General features: G+C 41.3%; 1 protein-coding gene across 5 annotated transcripts in view; it reads left to right on the top strand.

Annotated features, from left to right (window-relative positions):
* TLE1 (TLE family member 1, transcriptional corepressor) overlaps positions 1-16,307 on the top strand; it is an 89,963-nt gene that overhangs the window by 39,877 nt on the left and 33,779 nt on the right. For 4 of the 5 annotated variants that reach the window (XM_045563786.1, XM_045563784.1, XM_045563788.1 and 1 more), the window contains exons 7-8: positions 2,413-2,617; positions 3,351-3,367. The exons of the other annotated variant lie outside the window; for it this stretch is intronic. In XM_045563786.1, coding sequence (XP_045419742.1) covers positions 2,413-2,617; positions 3,351-3,367 — 222 coding nt within the window. The remainder of the gene's footprint in view (positions 1-2,412; positions 2,618-3,350; positions 3,368-16,307) is intronic. 5 annotated transcript variants of the gene reach the window in all.

Raw genomic sequence — 16,307 nt, 5'->3', positions numbered from 1 at the left:
TTACATAAGTTAGCCCCTCTTTTCAGTAATCTATCTGAGTCTGTTTTCCCAGTTCATCTTTCTGAAAGCTGATTTGGATTTTTATTTTGGGGGGAGTGATCTTTATTTTCTTCTTGTATATACAAATATTACCTTGAATATGTGTTTGCTGTGACGTAAAATCCCACCTCCAAAGTCATCTTCTGGGGACTCTGTTCTGGATTTGGGGGAGGGAGTGAGGGACGCAGAGAGGGGTGAGAGGTGGTGTCCTCCACCCTGTAGTTAGATTCCTTCCCCTCTGCTTAGCCTCTCTCATCTTCTTTTAATTAGAGCCGTGCTTAATTACCCCACTGCACTTGCTTGTGTATGCATCATTGCATTTCCCCCCCAGAAGCCGGACATAGCTCATACTCTCCGAGTAATGATGGTAATTGCTGGTAGGGCAGACCTGTTCCTCATCCTTCTCCGAGCACATTTCTCATGGCAGGTGTCTAGTTCCTAATTAAGTGCTAATGAGCACGCCTAGTGGACCGTGATGCTGCTGCAAGCTTCTTCAGTTTTATGTCTCACTATTGCCAAGCTCTTAAAAGGTGACAGAGCAAGAATTAGTGTCTTTGGGATGACAGGAAGGTGATTTTATGCGTAAAGAAATTGTTATTATGATCTCAAGTGGTGAATGAGTAGTTTATAAATACTTTCCAAGAATACTGTGAACGCTGCCGGCTCTGACCTCACCCTCGGTTCCACTTTCCATCTAATTAGAATTATGCTAGCTTCGGAAGAAGGAACGGAAGTTTAAAAAGGTTGGCTCCTAAAGATTTCTTTTTTTTTTTTTTTTAAAGTTGCTAGAAGTGCTTGAAAATTTATTGTAAAGTTACCTGAGACACCCACTTTCTGATTTTAAGATGCTGTTTTCTCTTATGCTTGAGGGTGAGAAGGGTGTTTGGGATTCCATTAAAAATCAGCGGGCTGGGTGCGAATTACTGAAGGTCTGGTGTGAAGATTTAATATATTCCGTACACGCAAGGGGGTAATAAATAAAACGAGTAATTGAGTCCCAGGGAAGTGAGCACAAATCAAAATCTGAAGAATTTTCTAACAGAAGTTGAGCTTTAATCGTTTTTACCGTCTCATCAAAAACGAGTTTTATGTTGGACAGCCGAAATGTGGCCAGATTCATGGGGCAGGGGCCATTTCTTGGGTATTTTCTCATTTCATACAACATGCTTTTAAATTTATATGAGAGCAACGATACTGTTTAAGGCGAACAGACTTAGAACTTCTGGAATGAGTGATGGAGGCAAGTGGTGTAGTGGAAAGGGCATGTGGGACGGGGCCGTGGGTCACTGTGGCTGGAGTCCCACACAGCTGGTGAAAAGTGCTTTCCTTGTCAAGGATCTTAACCTCTCTGGGTCTCATTGTTTTCACTGGTGACCTAGAAGGTGGGGAGGTGAGTTTGAGGTGTGGGGCTTAGGAGAAAGGCCAGAGATAAACAGCATTTTGTCCCTAAGGTTTCTTCCAGCTGTCACCAGCCTGGCCTGGCCCCCTGAGACCCTCCCCGCTGTATGTGGTGGTGTGGTAAAGAGAGCAGCTTGTAAGGGTCCTTCCTGCACTGGCTGCAGGTCCTTCCCGCCTTGGGGGAGAGCCCCAGCCAGCTACTCAATGCCCTCGAGCCTTTGCTCTTCTGGGGAAATGGGACGTCAATAATTCCTTGCAGTTCTGAGAGGGTTTCATGAAATGAGGCCGCATAAGTGCCTGGGTGGTACATAAGAGACACCCAGATGCTTGTTCTTCCTCTCTGAATCCTGTTCATTAAAAACACTATTTTGGTTTTGTCTCATTATACCATTGTGATAAGTTAATGTAAGAATGTGGTGGTAAAATAGAGTCACCTGGTAACTGGGGACTAGTTGAGAGTGTGATTACTGCACTGTGGGATGCGTATCACCTCTTCCTCCACCCCCCACCCACCCCCCCATTTTAACCTCTGAATCAGGATGAGTTTTAAAATCTGTGGCACCTTAGATTCAATGACAATACTGGATTTCATCCCCGGAGGCGCTCAGAGATGGAATTAACTCAGCGTGCTTACGAATGTAGCCAGCCTTGCCACGCTCTCAGGGGGCGAGTTATACCAGAAAGTGACAGTGTAGATGTGAGGATTGTATTTCGGGAAGGTGGAGAGAGGTAACTGTGAGTAGGTGAAAGCTTCTGATGAACCCAAAGCACTAATTGCATTTTCTCCCTTTTCCTCCATGTTTCTCTCTTCGTTCCCTTCGTGTATGTGTCACACCTCCCGTTGTGTGTCTTCCGTCTTCTCCTGTCATGTCTGGATTCTGCCTCCACCACCATCACCGCCGCCGCCACCACCACTTCCTCCTCCTCTTCCTCCTCCTCCTCTTCCTTTACCTCCTCTCTCACCACCACCAACAGCAGCAGCAGTTGCAAGCCCAGCATCTTTCTCACGGCCACGGACCGCCGGTACCCCTAACGCCTCACCCTTCGGGACTTCAGCCTCCGGGGATCCCGCCCCTCGGGGGCAGCGCCGGCCTCCTCGCGCTGTCTAGTGCTCTGAGTGGGCAGTCTCACTTGGCAATAAAAGATGACAAGAAGCACCACGATGCAGAGCACCACAGAGGTGAGAGGCCGGGCAAGCCAGATTAGGACTTTGTCCTCATACTCATTCAGTGCTGCAAAGTTGTGTGCATCGCTAAAGAAAGCCCCAACCTATACAGAGAGCAAACAATGAGATAAGAGGAACTGTCACAAAGATTTCCACTGAAACACAGGTCACCCTGGAAGTTTGCAGGGTTTGCCGTGGGCATCTGTAAATTTCCCGATCTCGTTAGATGGCAGGCATCTTGACATCTTGGCAACTGCCTAGTTAATGCCAGTGGCCTGTACGATATTATGGAAAACTGTTAACTGCTTAATTGGGTAATTTTCAAAGAAAGTAATGTTGTTAAATGGGGCGAAATAAGAAGTTAAATTTGAAAGTGAATGTGTTCAAATGAAAGGTTTGATAATTGCATCTGTTACTACTTAGTTTCATAGGCTTTAATTCTAGTATGCATTAAATATTGGGCAAAATTGCACTTGACTAATTTTTTGAAGAAAAGTAATTTATTCTGTCAAGAAATAAAAAAAATAGGCTTTGTGTATGGTTAAACTGTAAATCTTATGTTTACAAAATACTGTAATTTTCAGGAAATCACTGTATTAGGAATGTGCAATGACTTATATAAATAAAAGCCATTTTTAAAACTGTTTGGGGCTTGTGTTCTAATTATTCCCCCCTTTTTTTTATTTCTGTTCTTGCCTCTGTGTCTGAACGGGCATGTCTGTGCGTTTCTTGGTAACCTCGGGAGCAGACAGAGAGCCGGGCACAGTAAGTACAACCGCCTGCTGCACACGAACACTGTCCCCTTCTACCAGTGCGTCCCCACACTGCCTTTCTTTAAACACGGGCACAGACAGACACGCACACTCTCCCTGTCTCTCTCAGTAACCTGGTTTTTTGCATATACTTTTTTTTTCTTTAAAAATTTTTCTTTCTCATATGGCTGTTTGCCCCTCTCTTGTCTTTTTGATAAAAGTTGCATCAGAGGAGAGGGGCATGATTTGGAGGCAGAGCTATTTGCTGTGATTCGTCACTTGGAAATACACTTTGTGTGCCCCAGTCCCACTTTAAAAATGTTTATCGTTGCATTCCAAGTGCTGGTTGCCTGTAGTTTAAAAGAATGTTCACTTTTATATCTTAAATCAGTTTTACAGGCAAGCGATCACAATCCGTATGTGAAGTTGGTTAGTAATGTATTATTTCTACTTAAACCATTCATTATCCTCTGCAAATGCATCTTAGTTGTTAGGTTTCCATTTCTAGTTTTCTTTGGGTTATTGTCCTCAGAGTGTGAACTTAAACTTAAATTTTATTTTAGACCTAAGAACTGAGCATATGAGTAAGCTCTTAAAAACAAGGAAATTCAGCAGGCGGGGCTGTATGGAGTTCATCTTGTCATCAGCCTAAATCGCTCCTGTTCTACAAGATGCACATTTGATTTGTACTTGCATTTGCCAGTTACCTATGGGGAGACCTGTGTCTAAAATGCGTCTCTTGAATGTTATGGAACAAATAGAATTTGACCCCTTTTCTTCTAGGATAGCCTATGGGTTTTGCCTCTTTTCCTTCTTTTTGAACATAGTATTTTGACCATGTTTAATATGGGAAAAAATGGGATACTGAACTTTTTAATCATTCTGGTAACTTTTTGGTTATGAGTTTGAGGGGAAAGATATGTAAATCTTTTCACTTTGAAAAGCTGAGGGTTTTTTTTTTTTCCCTCTTCTTTTTAGAATAGTGGTTACTTTAAAAATTTCCTTTGAGACAGATCTTGGTATACTTCGTGCGTCAGGATGCAATTGGAGGAGTCGGTAATGGTTACAGGAAGGGGTAGCTAGTTTTTAAATTCTCGTGCTGTAAGTTTTCTCTGGAAAATGTTGTGAGGGGATGAGGGGGTTACAAAACAATTACAGCTGGGAAATAAAATAGCTGACGCACAAAGTACAAATTTAAGCAAGCTGGCTTTGCTTTATGGAGGTGACTGCTTTGCTGTTTCAGTGCTCCCGTTGATGGTCATCTTTTTTGCTGTGTTCATTCAATAGAGTGTCAAATTAAAAAAACCTAACCCTGGACCAGAAAACAGATGGCAGAAAACATTTGGGGAAAGCCCATGTCCTTTAGAATGCTATGTGTTTTTAATTTATTGAACTTACTCTAGCTTTGGGACTTTATCTCTAATTTAACTTTTTCCCCTGAGTACTACTGTTTCACCTTCAATGACTGTATATTTTCATTGAGTGCTTACTATGTGTAAGGCAGTATGGGACATATACTTGTGATTAGAGGTGTGAAGGCACAAAGCAAAGCCCTTTCTTAGAGAATTGAGGCAAAGTGACAAAAATGTTAGAAGACACAAGACTATAGATAGTTTCAACAAAAGTTCTACAACTTCCTGATAATCACAATTGTGGAAGTGATACCATGTGGTATGTGCCTCTCTGAAATGCCGGGAGCATGAATGAGTCAAAGTTTGCATGCTTAAGCTATTAGAGGCGTTTTTATACCTCTGTGTGTTTCTGAGTATGTCTAATAACCTATTTATATTTTTGACTAAAAAATGTACACAAGTACTTAATTCATGGATTCACTAGAGTAGGCAGAGAAAGAGTCATTAGTTGTACCCTTAAAGAAGTACAAAATAGTTCTTGAGTTTCAGGCAGCTGTGGGTTATTTTTAAGTCCATAAGTTAGAGTTAGCAGCCAATGAACTTTCCAGTCAAAAAGCAGTGGACTTTAGTGTAACTGGCATAGACCCTTTTGCATATGAAATTTTTGACAATTTTAGTAATTGTTTAAATGAGTATTTTCAGAGTATGTATGGATACTATGTTTCCTGCCTAATTATTACAAAAAACTGTTGGGTGATGATGATATAAGATGAGAAAACTATACTAATTGTAACCTAAACATTTAATTCATTCTGTAGAGAGGAATTAAATTGTTCTCTGTCCACAAAAGTGGAATTTTGCTGTAGTGATATAAAATTAAGTAGCTCTTCAGATTTTGCATAAAATTGTGTATGAGAAGCAATGGATAATGAGAGTGGTGTGTACTTCTAGTGCCTAAAATATTATGATACTCATCTACTTAATAAAGTGGCTTGAATTATGAAGTCTAATTTTACTTGTTAGATAAAATCAGTTAATTGCTCTGTATTGCTATTGTTTTTTCACCCAGTGAGGGATTAAGGGCAGTTGCTACAGGCAGGTGGTTTTCTTTTCTTTTTCTTTCTTTCTTTCTTTTTTTTTTCTGGAAATGGGGTCTCACTCTGTCTTCTAGGCTAGAGTACAGTGGGTGATCATAGCTCGCTACAGCCTCAAACTCCTGAGCTCAAGGGATCCCCACCTCAGCCTCCCAAGTATTTGAGACTACAGGTGTACACCACCATGCCAGCTAATTTTTTAATTTTTTGCACTGACAGGGTCTTTCTGTGTTGCCCAGGCTGGTCTTGAACTCCTGACATCAAGCGATCCTCCTTCCTTGGCCTTCCAGAGTGTTGGGATTATAGGCGTGAGCCACTGCTCCCAGCCTGGGCCAGTGATTTTTGTGGTTTCAGGATCTTTACACCCTTGAATTAAAATTATTAAGGATCCCAAAGAATTTTGTTTATCTGTGATTACAACTTTTGATATTTACTGGGTTAGAAATAACCCTAACACTCTGGAAGGCCGAGGCAGGGGGATCACTTGAGCTCAGGAGGTCAAGACCAGCCTGAGCAACATAGAGAGACCCTGTCTGTACAAAAAAATGAAAAAATTAGCCGGGCATGGTGGTGTGCACCTGTAGTCCCAGCTACTCAGGAGGCTGAGACAGAAGGATCACTTGAGCTGGGAAGTTTGAGGTTGTTGTGAGCTAGGCTGATGCCATGGCCCTCTAGCCCAGGTGACAGAGTGAGACTCTGTCTCCAAAAAAAATTCAAAATTACTTAAACAGATAAAAAGCTACTTAAGTGTTATTATAAATAACATTGTTAATGAAAAATAATTATTTTCCAAAATAGTGGCATTGTTTTGCATGTCTGCAAATGTCTTTAATGCCTGGTTTATAAGAGGATAGCTGGATTGTTACCACCTTCTACATTCAGTCTGTTGTGATACATTGTTTTGGTTGAAGTTTAGAAAGAAATCTGCCCTCGTGGAGATTCGTAAGGGTCTCTGAGACCCTCAGGGTACTTGGACCAAACTCTGACAACCTCAGCCATAGAGAAGACTGAGGCTCGCTTATTGTTATTTTTTCTTGGTCTTCTTTCTGTATGGAACACATTTGTATCAAGTGCAGAAATCAGAGGCTTATGTAGATCCAGAAGGAATGTATGTACGGATTTTTATCTATGAGCCTAAAACTGGTTGGTAGGTAGTTTGTATTTGTTTATTTTTAATGACAAAATTATTCAATTTGTTAGTTAAAGCTTTCATGGTAGGAAAATAAAGGTGCCTTCATGTAAGCAATCTGCTTTAATATAAAACCTAGACAGTGAAAGTACAGGCATGTGCTATACAATTTCATTTCTGCAACAGAGCACATACATGACGGTGGTCTCATAAGAGTATAATAATGTGTTTTTAACTGTACCTTTTTATGTTTAGATGTGTTTAAATACACAAATACTTACACTGTGTTACAATTGCTTACAGTATTCAGTACATTAACGTGCCGTACAGGTTTGTAGCTCAGGAGCAGTAGGCCATGTCTTCCAGCCTACGTCTGCAGCAGGCTGTACCATCTAGGTTTGTATAAGGACACTCCGTTGTTCACACAGTGACACCATTGCTTAATGGTGGATTTCTCAGAAAGTAGTCCTGTTGTTAAATGACACATGACTGTACTAAGAGCAGAGTGAAAATATGAAAGCTACTTTAAAGTTTCTTGTTTCTGAAAGGGATGAATGATGATGCTTAGTAACTTTTTAGAGGTTTGTTTTTGCTGTGGTTTTAAAAATTTGGCTGTTGTTTTTAAATGAAAGTTTGACTTTTTACTAATTCAGAAAACCTGTGGGTTTTTTTTTTCATATAAGTACAGTTGTTGAGCAAAGAAATAAAATATGAAATGACCTAAGAAAGTCCATTATTGCTTCAGTAGTATTTAGTAGTAATAAAAACTTTAGATATTTCCGTTAATTTTAACATAAATTGCATTAAATTTTGGCCAAAGGGGAATATCATTTAAATACATATGCTTGAAAGACTTGAAATTAGAGAACTGACTAAAAAAATTATGTAGCTTTTAAAAACATATGCTAGAACACATATTTACCTACTTTGAGTCATTTAGCAAGTGTTTCTTGAGCACTTACTATGTGCTAAGCACTGTTAGAGACACTGTGTATACTTGCTGTCATTTTGCAATGGTCCCTTTTAATGTCACAGTTAAATATTTGTTGACTATAAAACACTGAAATATGAGGTCCGGGCATGGTGGCTCACGCCTGTAATCCTAGCACTCTGGGAGGCCGAGGCGGGTGGATCACTCAAGGTCAGGAGTTCAAGACCAGCCTGAGCAAGAGCGAGTCCTTGTCTCTACTAAAAAATAGAAAGAAATTATCTGGCCAACTAAAAATATATATAGAAAAAAAAAATTAGCTGGGCATGGTGGTGCATGCCTGTAGTCCCAGCCACTTGGGAGGCTGAGGCAGTAGGATTGCTCAAGCCCAGGAGTTTGAGGTTGCTGTGAGCTAGGCTGACGCCACGGCACTCACTCTAGCCTGGGCAACAGAGCAAGACTCTGTCTCAAAAAAAAAAAAAAAAAACACTGAAATACCTAACCCATGTGATCACTGTTTTGAAAAGGGAGGAGACTCTGGGGGTGTCTGGGGGAGACCCCAGAGCAGAGGGTGTGTGGACTTAGGCAGGGTTCATGGATGGGCTCTGCAATTGTATGAAGAGTATTGTGGGCCTGTGTTCTTTTGAATGATTTTGGGGAGAGATCATAGCTCATCAAATTCTGAAAAGGGGTTCCTGACCCAGAAAAGTCTAAGCGCCATTCATCAACCTTATCAATAGTGTGACATGGCACCGTGATTTCATCAGTGACACAATGAGATCAAGGAGTCTGGGTACGTCTGGTCACTTAGTTACTTAGTTAACAGAGGTTCAGATGTAGATCAGGTCTGAGGGACTGTGTTGTCACTCCACAACTGACTTCTCAAATCACCGGGGGTTGGGGGTTTGTATTTAGAACCTACTTAAAGGTAGTTATGACAACCATGACTTTATTTAATGTAAGGTGGATTCTTTATTTTGTTTTTCTTCCCTGGCTGTTCGCTAGTTAATTGGCAGGGGTAGGACCAAATCCTAGTTCAGGACCATCCTTAACTTCACTTTTTCTCCAAACGACAATAAACATAGAAGGCAAGGAGGAGAAGAGACATGAGGCTTGCTTTGGAGAATAATATTGTTGATCTTTTTCTGGAAAAAAAAATTTTTTTTTAACTATTACATTCACTCCCAGAGGCCCTTGGGGACCATGGCGGTGGGGAGGGTGGTAGAAAGAACATGTGTTTTGGACAAAGGCAGACCTGAGTGGAATTCTGACTGCACAGACAAGGCTTTTTCATCCTTTTGTACTTTCCTAGTTTCATCATGGAGACTGTAGTGGCTGCCTTGCAGGGGGAGGGTTAGGAGACCTCAGCTGGGAAGGGAGCAGACAGCTGCCTTCAGGAATGTACCTCCCTGCTCCCATTTGCAGAGGAGCAAGACAACGATAAATGCATTGTTAGTCACATTCAGCACAGTTACTTGCGGTTTCCTCTCCTTTTTAAAATACAGACTGTAGGAGGCAGTTGTGGGAATGAGGGCCCAGGGGCCAAGGTGGCAGTTTCTGATGGTTCTCAGTATGTCTGCGCCATGGAACTGATCCCAGCCTTATGATACTCAAATTAACTTGATCACTCTCGTGATAACTCAAATTTCTCAAAGGTAAACAGGGCCTAGGAGGAGCTGGTTTTGCCTAAATATGCCTAAATATTTATGACTTAATCTTGACTTGACATGTTAAGAGATTGCCTGGAAATAAAGGCTAAAACTGCGATGAGTCACCTAAAATTTAAATTTTTAGGCACAGTGGAAAACAGTTAAGGTTTCTTAAGCAATTGCCTCAGTCCGTTTCCCTTTTGGCAAAATTTAAAACTTTGTGCTTAAAAAAAAACAAATCCTCTTTGGGAAAACTGTCCTCACTGCCTTGAGTGGGGTGAACCCCTGGAAGAAAGGAAAGCCAGGGTGGTTTCTAGATTGTTGGGAGGGGTGCGTACCTGGACCAGACGGATGCAGTAACTCACTAGGTGGCTACTGGGGGCCTCTGTGCAACTGGATTAATATTCAGATTTTGTCTCACTGCGATTACTGTAAAAATAGGGCATCTTTATTCTGAAAAAACAAAAAGGCAGAGAACATTTTTCTCTCCAAAACTAAAACTTCAGTTTGTTCTGTACTTAGATAACTTAATGCCCATCATTATGAGCAGGTGTTGTTTTGTTTTCTTTTGTTTCCCCTTGACCTCTAGTAATTTCTGTCATTTCCTCACTGGGACATAGGTAGGCAGTAACCTCTGTGTCCTCATCTTTGAGGTAAGGAGACACGAATGTAAGAGCGATCAGATACCCAAATAACGTCAAGTCCTGACCTAATCCCTTCTAGTTTCAGGGCCTTTTCTTGCATTAGAAAGTATCTTAGCAGGGGCTGGAGAGCAAAGAGACACAGACATGGCTAAGTAGCTCTTAGAAAATGTGCTTTTAAATAAAGGTTTGACATACAGATTTGATTTTTGCTGTGACTGGGTCCTGAGTTGAGCAATGACAGTGTCATGAGGTCATTTAAAAGTTATCTTAAAATAATTGGATTTATTGTCTGCTCCAAAGTTTTTATTTGTTTTGTCTTGCATTACTGAGAGGATAAGGGTAGAAGAGCCAGCTGGAGATGAGGGTGATGACGAGGATATGTGGTTTAGTGCCCTATCCAGCCCCACCATTGGCAGGCTCTGTATGTTGTCTTCTGCATGGCAACGTTCCTTTCCAGGAGTCCGCCTGACTGAGTCATTCACCTGTATTCAACAATGGTGAGTTCCAAGATCAAGGTGCAGGAATACACTGGTTCTTCCCCATATTTTGCCTTTAAACTGTATGAAGCATAAATGTGTGCCCTTCAGACCCGCTGCAACAGGCTGAGTTCTGAAATAGGATGCGGTTGCCATTGGGCACATTTTCCGCTTTTTCCATGTTGTTGACAAGTGAGGATCTCCCTAGTTTTATGGGATAACAGTGCATTCGTTGAAATGTCGGGCAGAATATATGAATGACCAGTTGGACTGCAAGCAGAAAGTATGGCACAGGGTGATGGCTTAATTGGTACCAGGTGTGGATGGAGCCGGCACACAGATGTGATGGGGTGCGTCGTTACCTAATTGTTTTAATGTTCACCGAGAAGTTAATTGTCAGTATGGAGTGTGCTAGCAAATTAGGTTCCTACTGCCTTAGTGTAACTGAGGATAAATGAGGTGTCACGAGTTTCCAATCTGTACCTCTGACACAAACACTTTTCCTGCGGGGAGGAGAAAGTTCCCAGGGGGAATCAGCATGGCAGCTAAAGAAATCCATTTGAATAATGTGCATTATTTCCACATTAGGGAAACCTGTCTAGCTTTTGCTGTATTCGTGAGTGGGTTTTCCTTTCACATTTGCTCTTGGTGGTTTCATGGTTTAAACTTGTTGGCAGAGGAGTTGCTTGGATGTCTCAGGATTCAGGAAGGCTTCTGTAACTAGTATTTGGTAGCAGTGTAACATTTTATTAAACTTGCTTTCTTTTATAGTTTCTGGAGTTACCTTCCAGAATATCTCAGTAGAAGTAGAAGTGAACAACCGTTACTGTTAAGTGTCTAAAGAAAAGTAAAACAAGACTGTAAAGACTGATTTTTATCCTTGTTGAAGCAGCTGGTCTTTGCTACCTTAGTCTTGAGTGGGTGGTTAGAGTACGAAACAGACACATCACTGTCCAAAATGGTCAGGATACAGGTAATACAAAGTCCAAATCTTGCCATTTTGCTTTTGACTCCACTGGGTGGTCTTTTAGGTTTAATAGATTCATTTACTTCCACTGTAAGTGCTTATGTGAAGGTACGGTTTCATCATTGCATTGGGATGTTTATTTTTGTTTTGTTTTAAAAGAACACATTGGCCACTTCTCTCCATGAGGTTCAAGCACTTTGCCAATTATCTTGTTAACTTGCATCCGTTGAGCTACAGCGGGGAAAGGCCCTGGTATGTGTTTAATAAAACATGGTTCCCACAGTTATGAAATTGTATTCTAGGTGTGACAAAAGGAATACACACAGGTTGTAATATTGGAAGATCTGCCACTTCTATTTTCTTTAGAGTGTGGCTCTTTTGCCATTTTACTCTGTCATCACTGTTAGTGCAAGTTGATGTGACTCTTACTTAGGAAGCATATATTAATACCAAACAATTTGTTTGTTGCCAGAGAAGATGCCTTCTGAGATTTGATGTTCTCACAGAATTCTAGATTTTCTTAAGAGGGAGTGGTCCCTTCTTGTTGTGGAGTTTGTTTGTTTTCTCTGTTCTTGCACTTCATGTAATCACCTCGTGTAATTTCTACATATAAATGGAGAGAAAGTCATGCTAAGTGCTAACTTTCAGACCCTGTAGTATTGAGCATTCTAGAAGGATCTTTTCTTTGAGACTTGTCAGACATTCTTCTCCCTTTGTCGTTTTACTTGGCTCAATACCCATAAGTGTGTGTAACACATAAGGTATAGAAAACCATTATGGTTTTAGAATTTTAGTTTGTTTTGAAAACAATGTGTTTTCAGATCTTGATTTGCTCAGGTTTATAATATCCCCCGTGGGCTGGATAAACTCCTATTTTGAATTCTGTAAGAGACGTAAATAGGATGACTTTATTTCTTAACAAAATTTTAAAACAAAGGAAAACTTACATACAGTCTGGAAATCCCAGTTCTCGGGACATTTGTAATAGAAGTCTGCCCACTATTTACAGTTTTTGAAAAATCCTGGCAGATATTTAAATTTTGCCAGCTGCAAGGTGAAATAAAACATTGCGTTTCTTGGCTAGAATTAGAGTATATCAGTCAGTGTGGTAACACTGGTTCTCATGTTGATCAAAAGAAGCTCTGATTCATGATTAAATATTTATTTGGCAAATAAATATTTGAAAAAATGAATTCTACTTGAATGCTGTGTGTTAGATTAAAAATCTTTCAAAATAGGAACTCTAGGAAGAGGCGTCCGTGGTGGCAAATAGGCTTGTAGAGCTGTTACCTGCAGTGGTTGGCATCCCGTGGGACCCATGCTGAGTGTACCTGGACTGCTTTCTTGCCCTCTGCTGACGTCCCTGTCAGTGTTAATCTTGGGTAGAAGGATTCGTGAATGGAAAGGCAAGAATTTGGGACTATTCTTAGTTCATTTTAAAGAAGGCTATAAAATGTTCATTTTTAAAAAAATTATATGTTTACATTTTTTGTATGATAGGCATCTAACCAGATAATCAAGAGACTGTGTGTGTGTGTGTGTGTGTGAGAGAGAGAGAGAGAGAGAGAGAGAGACTGTTGGTTAGGAGGGGGGATTGCGTTAGGTTTTATTGTGTCATATCAGAATATTAAGTGCAAGGGTTCAGAGAGACAGTGTGGATTTTAAATAAGTTGTTCGGTACAAGTATTCTGTGTTTAAAAAATCACTCTTCTGAGAGGGGTGGCACATGGACATAATGGGAACCGGCAGGTGGTAGATAGAGCTTCTTGGCCTTAGGCAAATCACCTCCCCTCTCTGGACAACATTAGTCCTCTAGATAAAAGAAGGGCAGATGAAGGGGAGGAACTTAGGTCCTTTAAAGGTTGGTTGTTTTGGCCTCTTCTCAGTTAGGTTTGATTCAACTTATCTTCTGTGTTTGGAATGCATGACTTTTTATGAATAATTTAATGCAAAGCAACCTCAGTTCCATTCTTTTGTAAATGGTCTCTTAAATGTTGCCTTGATTTGTGAGATTTGGACCTGGATAATATGGAATTCTAAATTTTGAAGGAGCAAAAAGATATTTGGTCAATACCTGGGTATAATCTCTTAATTCTTAAAATATGTATAAAGTGGCTCATAATGACCAATGCAGAATGGCTGTATTCCACCCTGAGCCATAAGGAACAAACAGTAAGTAAGTAGTGCATGAAAGAAAATCACAACATGAGGGGAAAAAAATTTCAAGACACGCAGTAATACCTGCAAAGTCACTTTTGGGTTTCTGGGAGTCAGTGAGGGAACGATGAAGGTGAAAAAACCAAAATGGTAGCCGTTGGCTGCCAGTGTCGCTCGTTAGGCTGGAGCTATTTGCTTATGTCAAGGACAACAGTGAAAGCAGCGTCAGGGCTGAACGAAGTCAGGGACAATTGCACACAGAAAACAGGGTTCATGGGAATGAAGGTAAAAGGAAGCAGGCTGTTATTGGTCGGGTGGTGTTTAAGTAGAAAGCTGCCAGGTATCGTGCAGCTGCGTGGGCCAGGGATCGCCCCTGGGTCTGACTGTGGCTCTCCCAGGCCTTTCTAGCCCACACTCTTTGCTGCCTTGTTTTGAATCAATTTTACAGCATCAAAGGTACGATGAGACATTTTGTTTTGTAACATTCCTAACTTGTCGAAGTCTGCCAGTTGAATGGGGCCAACTTTCAGATAAGCAGGGGTGCTAATTACTAGCCCTGTCCAAATTTGGAGAAACTTTCAGAGCTTTTCAAAACCCATTCAGATTACAGGCTTCATTTGAGCTGCCCAAGCGGAAATTACAGTAGTGATTTTGAACACATAGATGCAGAGGCCTCAAAGACTGACAGTCTGAAATGTCTAGCCGTAGAAATGTTATTGTTTCTAACAGAAGCTGGATTGCTCCTAACAGAAATGTAGTTTACTTTTACGTTCACAATACCACTTGACATCGTTAAAAAAAAGCAAGACATTAGAAAGCTGTCTTGGAATGGCCAAGTGTTTTGGATGCCCAGTGCTAATTACAGCAGGAGGGCTTGGAAGGTGGTAGAAAGAGATTTTCACTTAAAAATCGCCAGCCGACTCAGACTATGCCATGTTTTGCTGGGCACTCTGGCAGATGTAAAGCTGAGTAAGATATAGCCCTGCCCTGAACGCATCTGCTCAGAGTCTAGAGGAGGAGACCTCAGGGCTGGAAGAATCTAGAAGACAGACAGGTGTATTTAAACCCTCTTCTCATGTGTGAGCAAGCAGCTGCCACCGGGGCTCAGCTTTTCAGAATGCATGTTAGCACTTTGCAAGAGTTAAGTCTCCTGCAGCCTCCGCCAGACCGTGGGTCTGGGTCGGAGGGGTTAGTTTTTAGCAGACATTTATCTAGGTAATTAGTTCAGGGATCCAGCCAGCTCACCTTTCAGCCCCAAACACTGTGGTAAAGACATTACTTTGAGCTTCTCTCTATTGAATTGCTTTGGTCCCTCCCACCCTCTTTTATCTAAGCCTCCTGGCATTTGTGTAGCTTGAACAGTCATGAATAAAAGAGCTCAGCTCCTTTAGAGTCAGCCCCTGAAGTGGGCCAAGAGGCTTCAGATTGCCTTCTGGTCCCCAGTTTTGATTTCCTCTTGCATATGGTTGAGCTGGCAACAACACTCCAATGGTGGGGTGCATGTTTTTGGGGGGAGCTTTGAGAGCCAGCCACCTGGCTGATTACCTCTGGCTGGTTAGGAAAGAAAACCCATGGCTTAAAAAAACGTACCGTTGAATATTTTGCTCCTGGTACATACCGTTGCATTAGATGTGGTCTCATGTAAAAGTTCCCCCTAGCTCCTTCTATTTTAAATTGTGGCAGAGAAAGGTAACATAATTGTCTGTTGGCCCTGGACACCCCCCTCTCAGTTCTCAAACATCTTTCAGAAATTGGGGTTATCTGGGCTTTGTGAAAGGAGGTTTTTCCACAGCTCATTCAGCATTGTTCAAGGCTATAACACATCACTGAACAAATTGCCCCCTTGCATATGCTAATCCCACACTTAAAAGAACTCATTGTAACATGTTCTGATGCTTTAGTCCAAGGGGAGATGGGAATTGAAGGGATGTCAGAGCATGTCATGTGACCCCAAAATATCTAAAATGCCTGTTTTCTTTGGGTCAACAGTTTGTACTCAGCATATGCGAATGAAAGTATCCTGTGTGGTTTGTGGAAAAGATTAGTCCTTGTTCCTGCTTTTGTGTGTGGGAGCTGGCCTCGCTATTGAAGATTCACTGGCTGAAATTCCCGCTTTGGGTCTTAAATTTCAGTGCTACTGGCAAGGAACACCAAACCTTATTTTCAACAATAAATTAAAAGAATTCAAAAGAGTTCCTTCATTGTTGCTGTGGAAAATGTGATTTGCCTTTTAGAAAACCATGCTGTTAATCCCACCGCGTCCTTTGTGTCTTTTGAGAGTGGCATACATTGACTCTTACAGTTAGAGAATATGTCTAATAGAGTAATCTCAAGATTTGCTCATAGGCCCAGCCAGGAAGTCGCAGGGGGAAAGAATAAAAACACATGCACATACACCACAGCAAGCTCCCATTGCTCTAACTGCAAATAGAACAGAAGCACATTTTGAATGAGGCCTGAAGGATCCACCAGGCTTCGGATGGTTTGATTGCAAAGTCAGGGTCCCCCTTTTAAGTGCATAAACCTCGATGAATGTTTGCCATCAAAGCCTTTAGGT

This window comes from Lemur catta, chromosome 10, assembly GCF_020740605.2.
Source record: "Lemur catta isolate mLemCat1 chromosome 10, mLemCat1.pri, whole genome shotgun sequence".
Classification (NCBI taxonomy): Eukaryota; Metazoa; Chordata; class Mammalia; order Primates; family Lemuridae; genus Lemur; species Lemur catta.
This window is presented reverse-complemented; position numbering and strand designations above follow the sequence as displayed.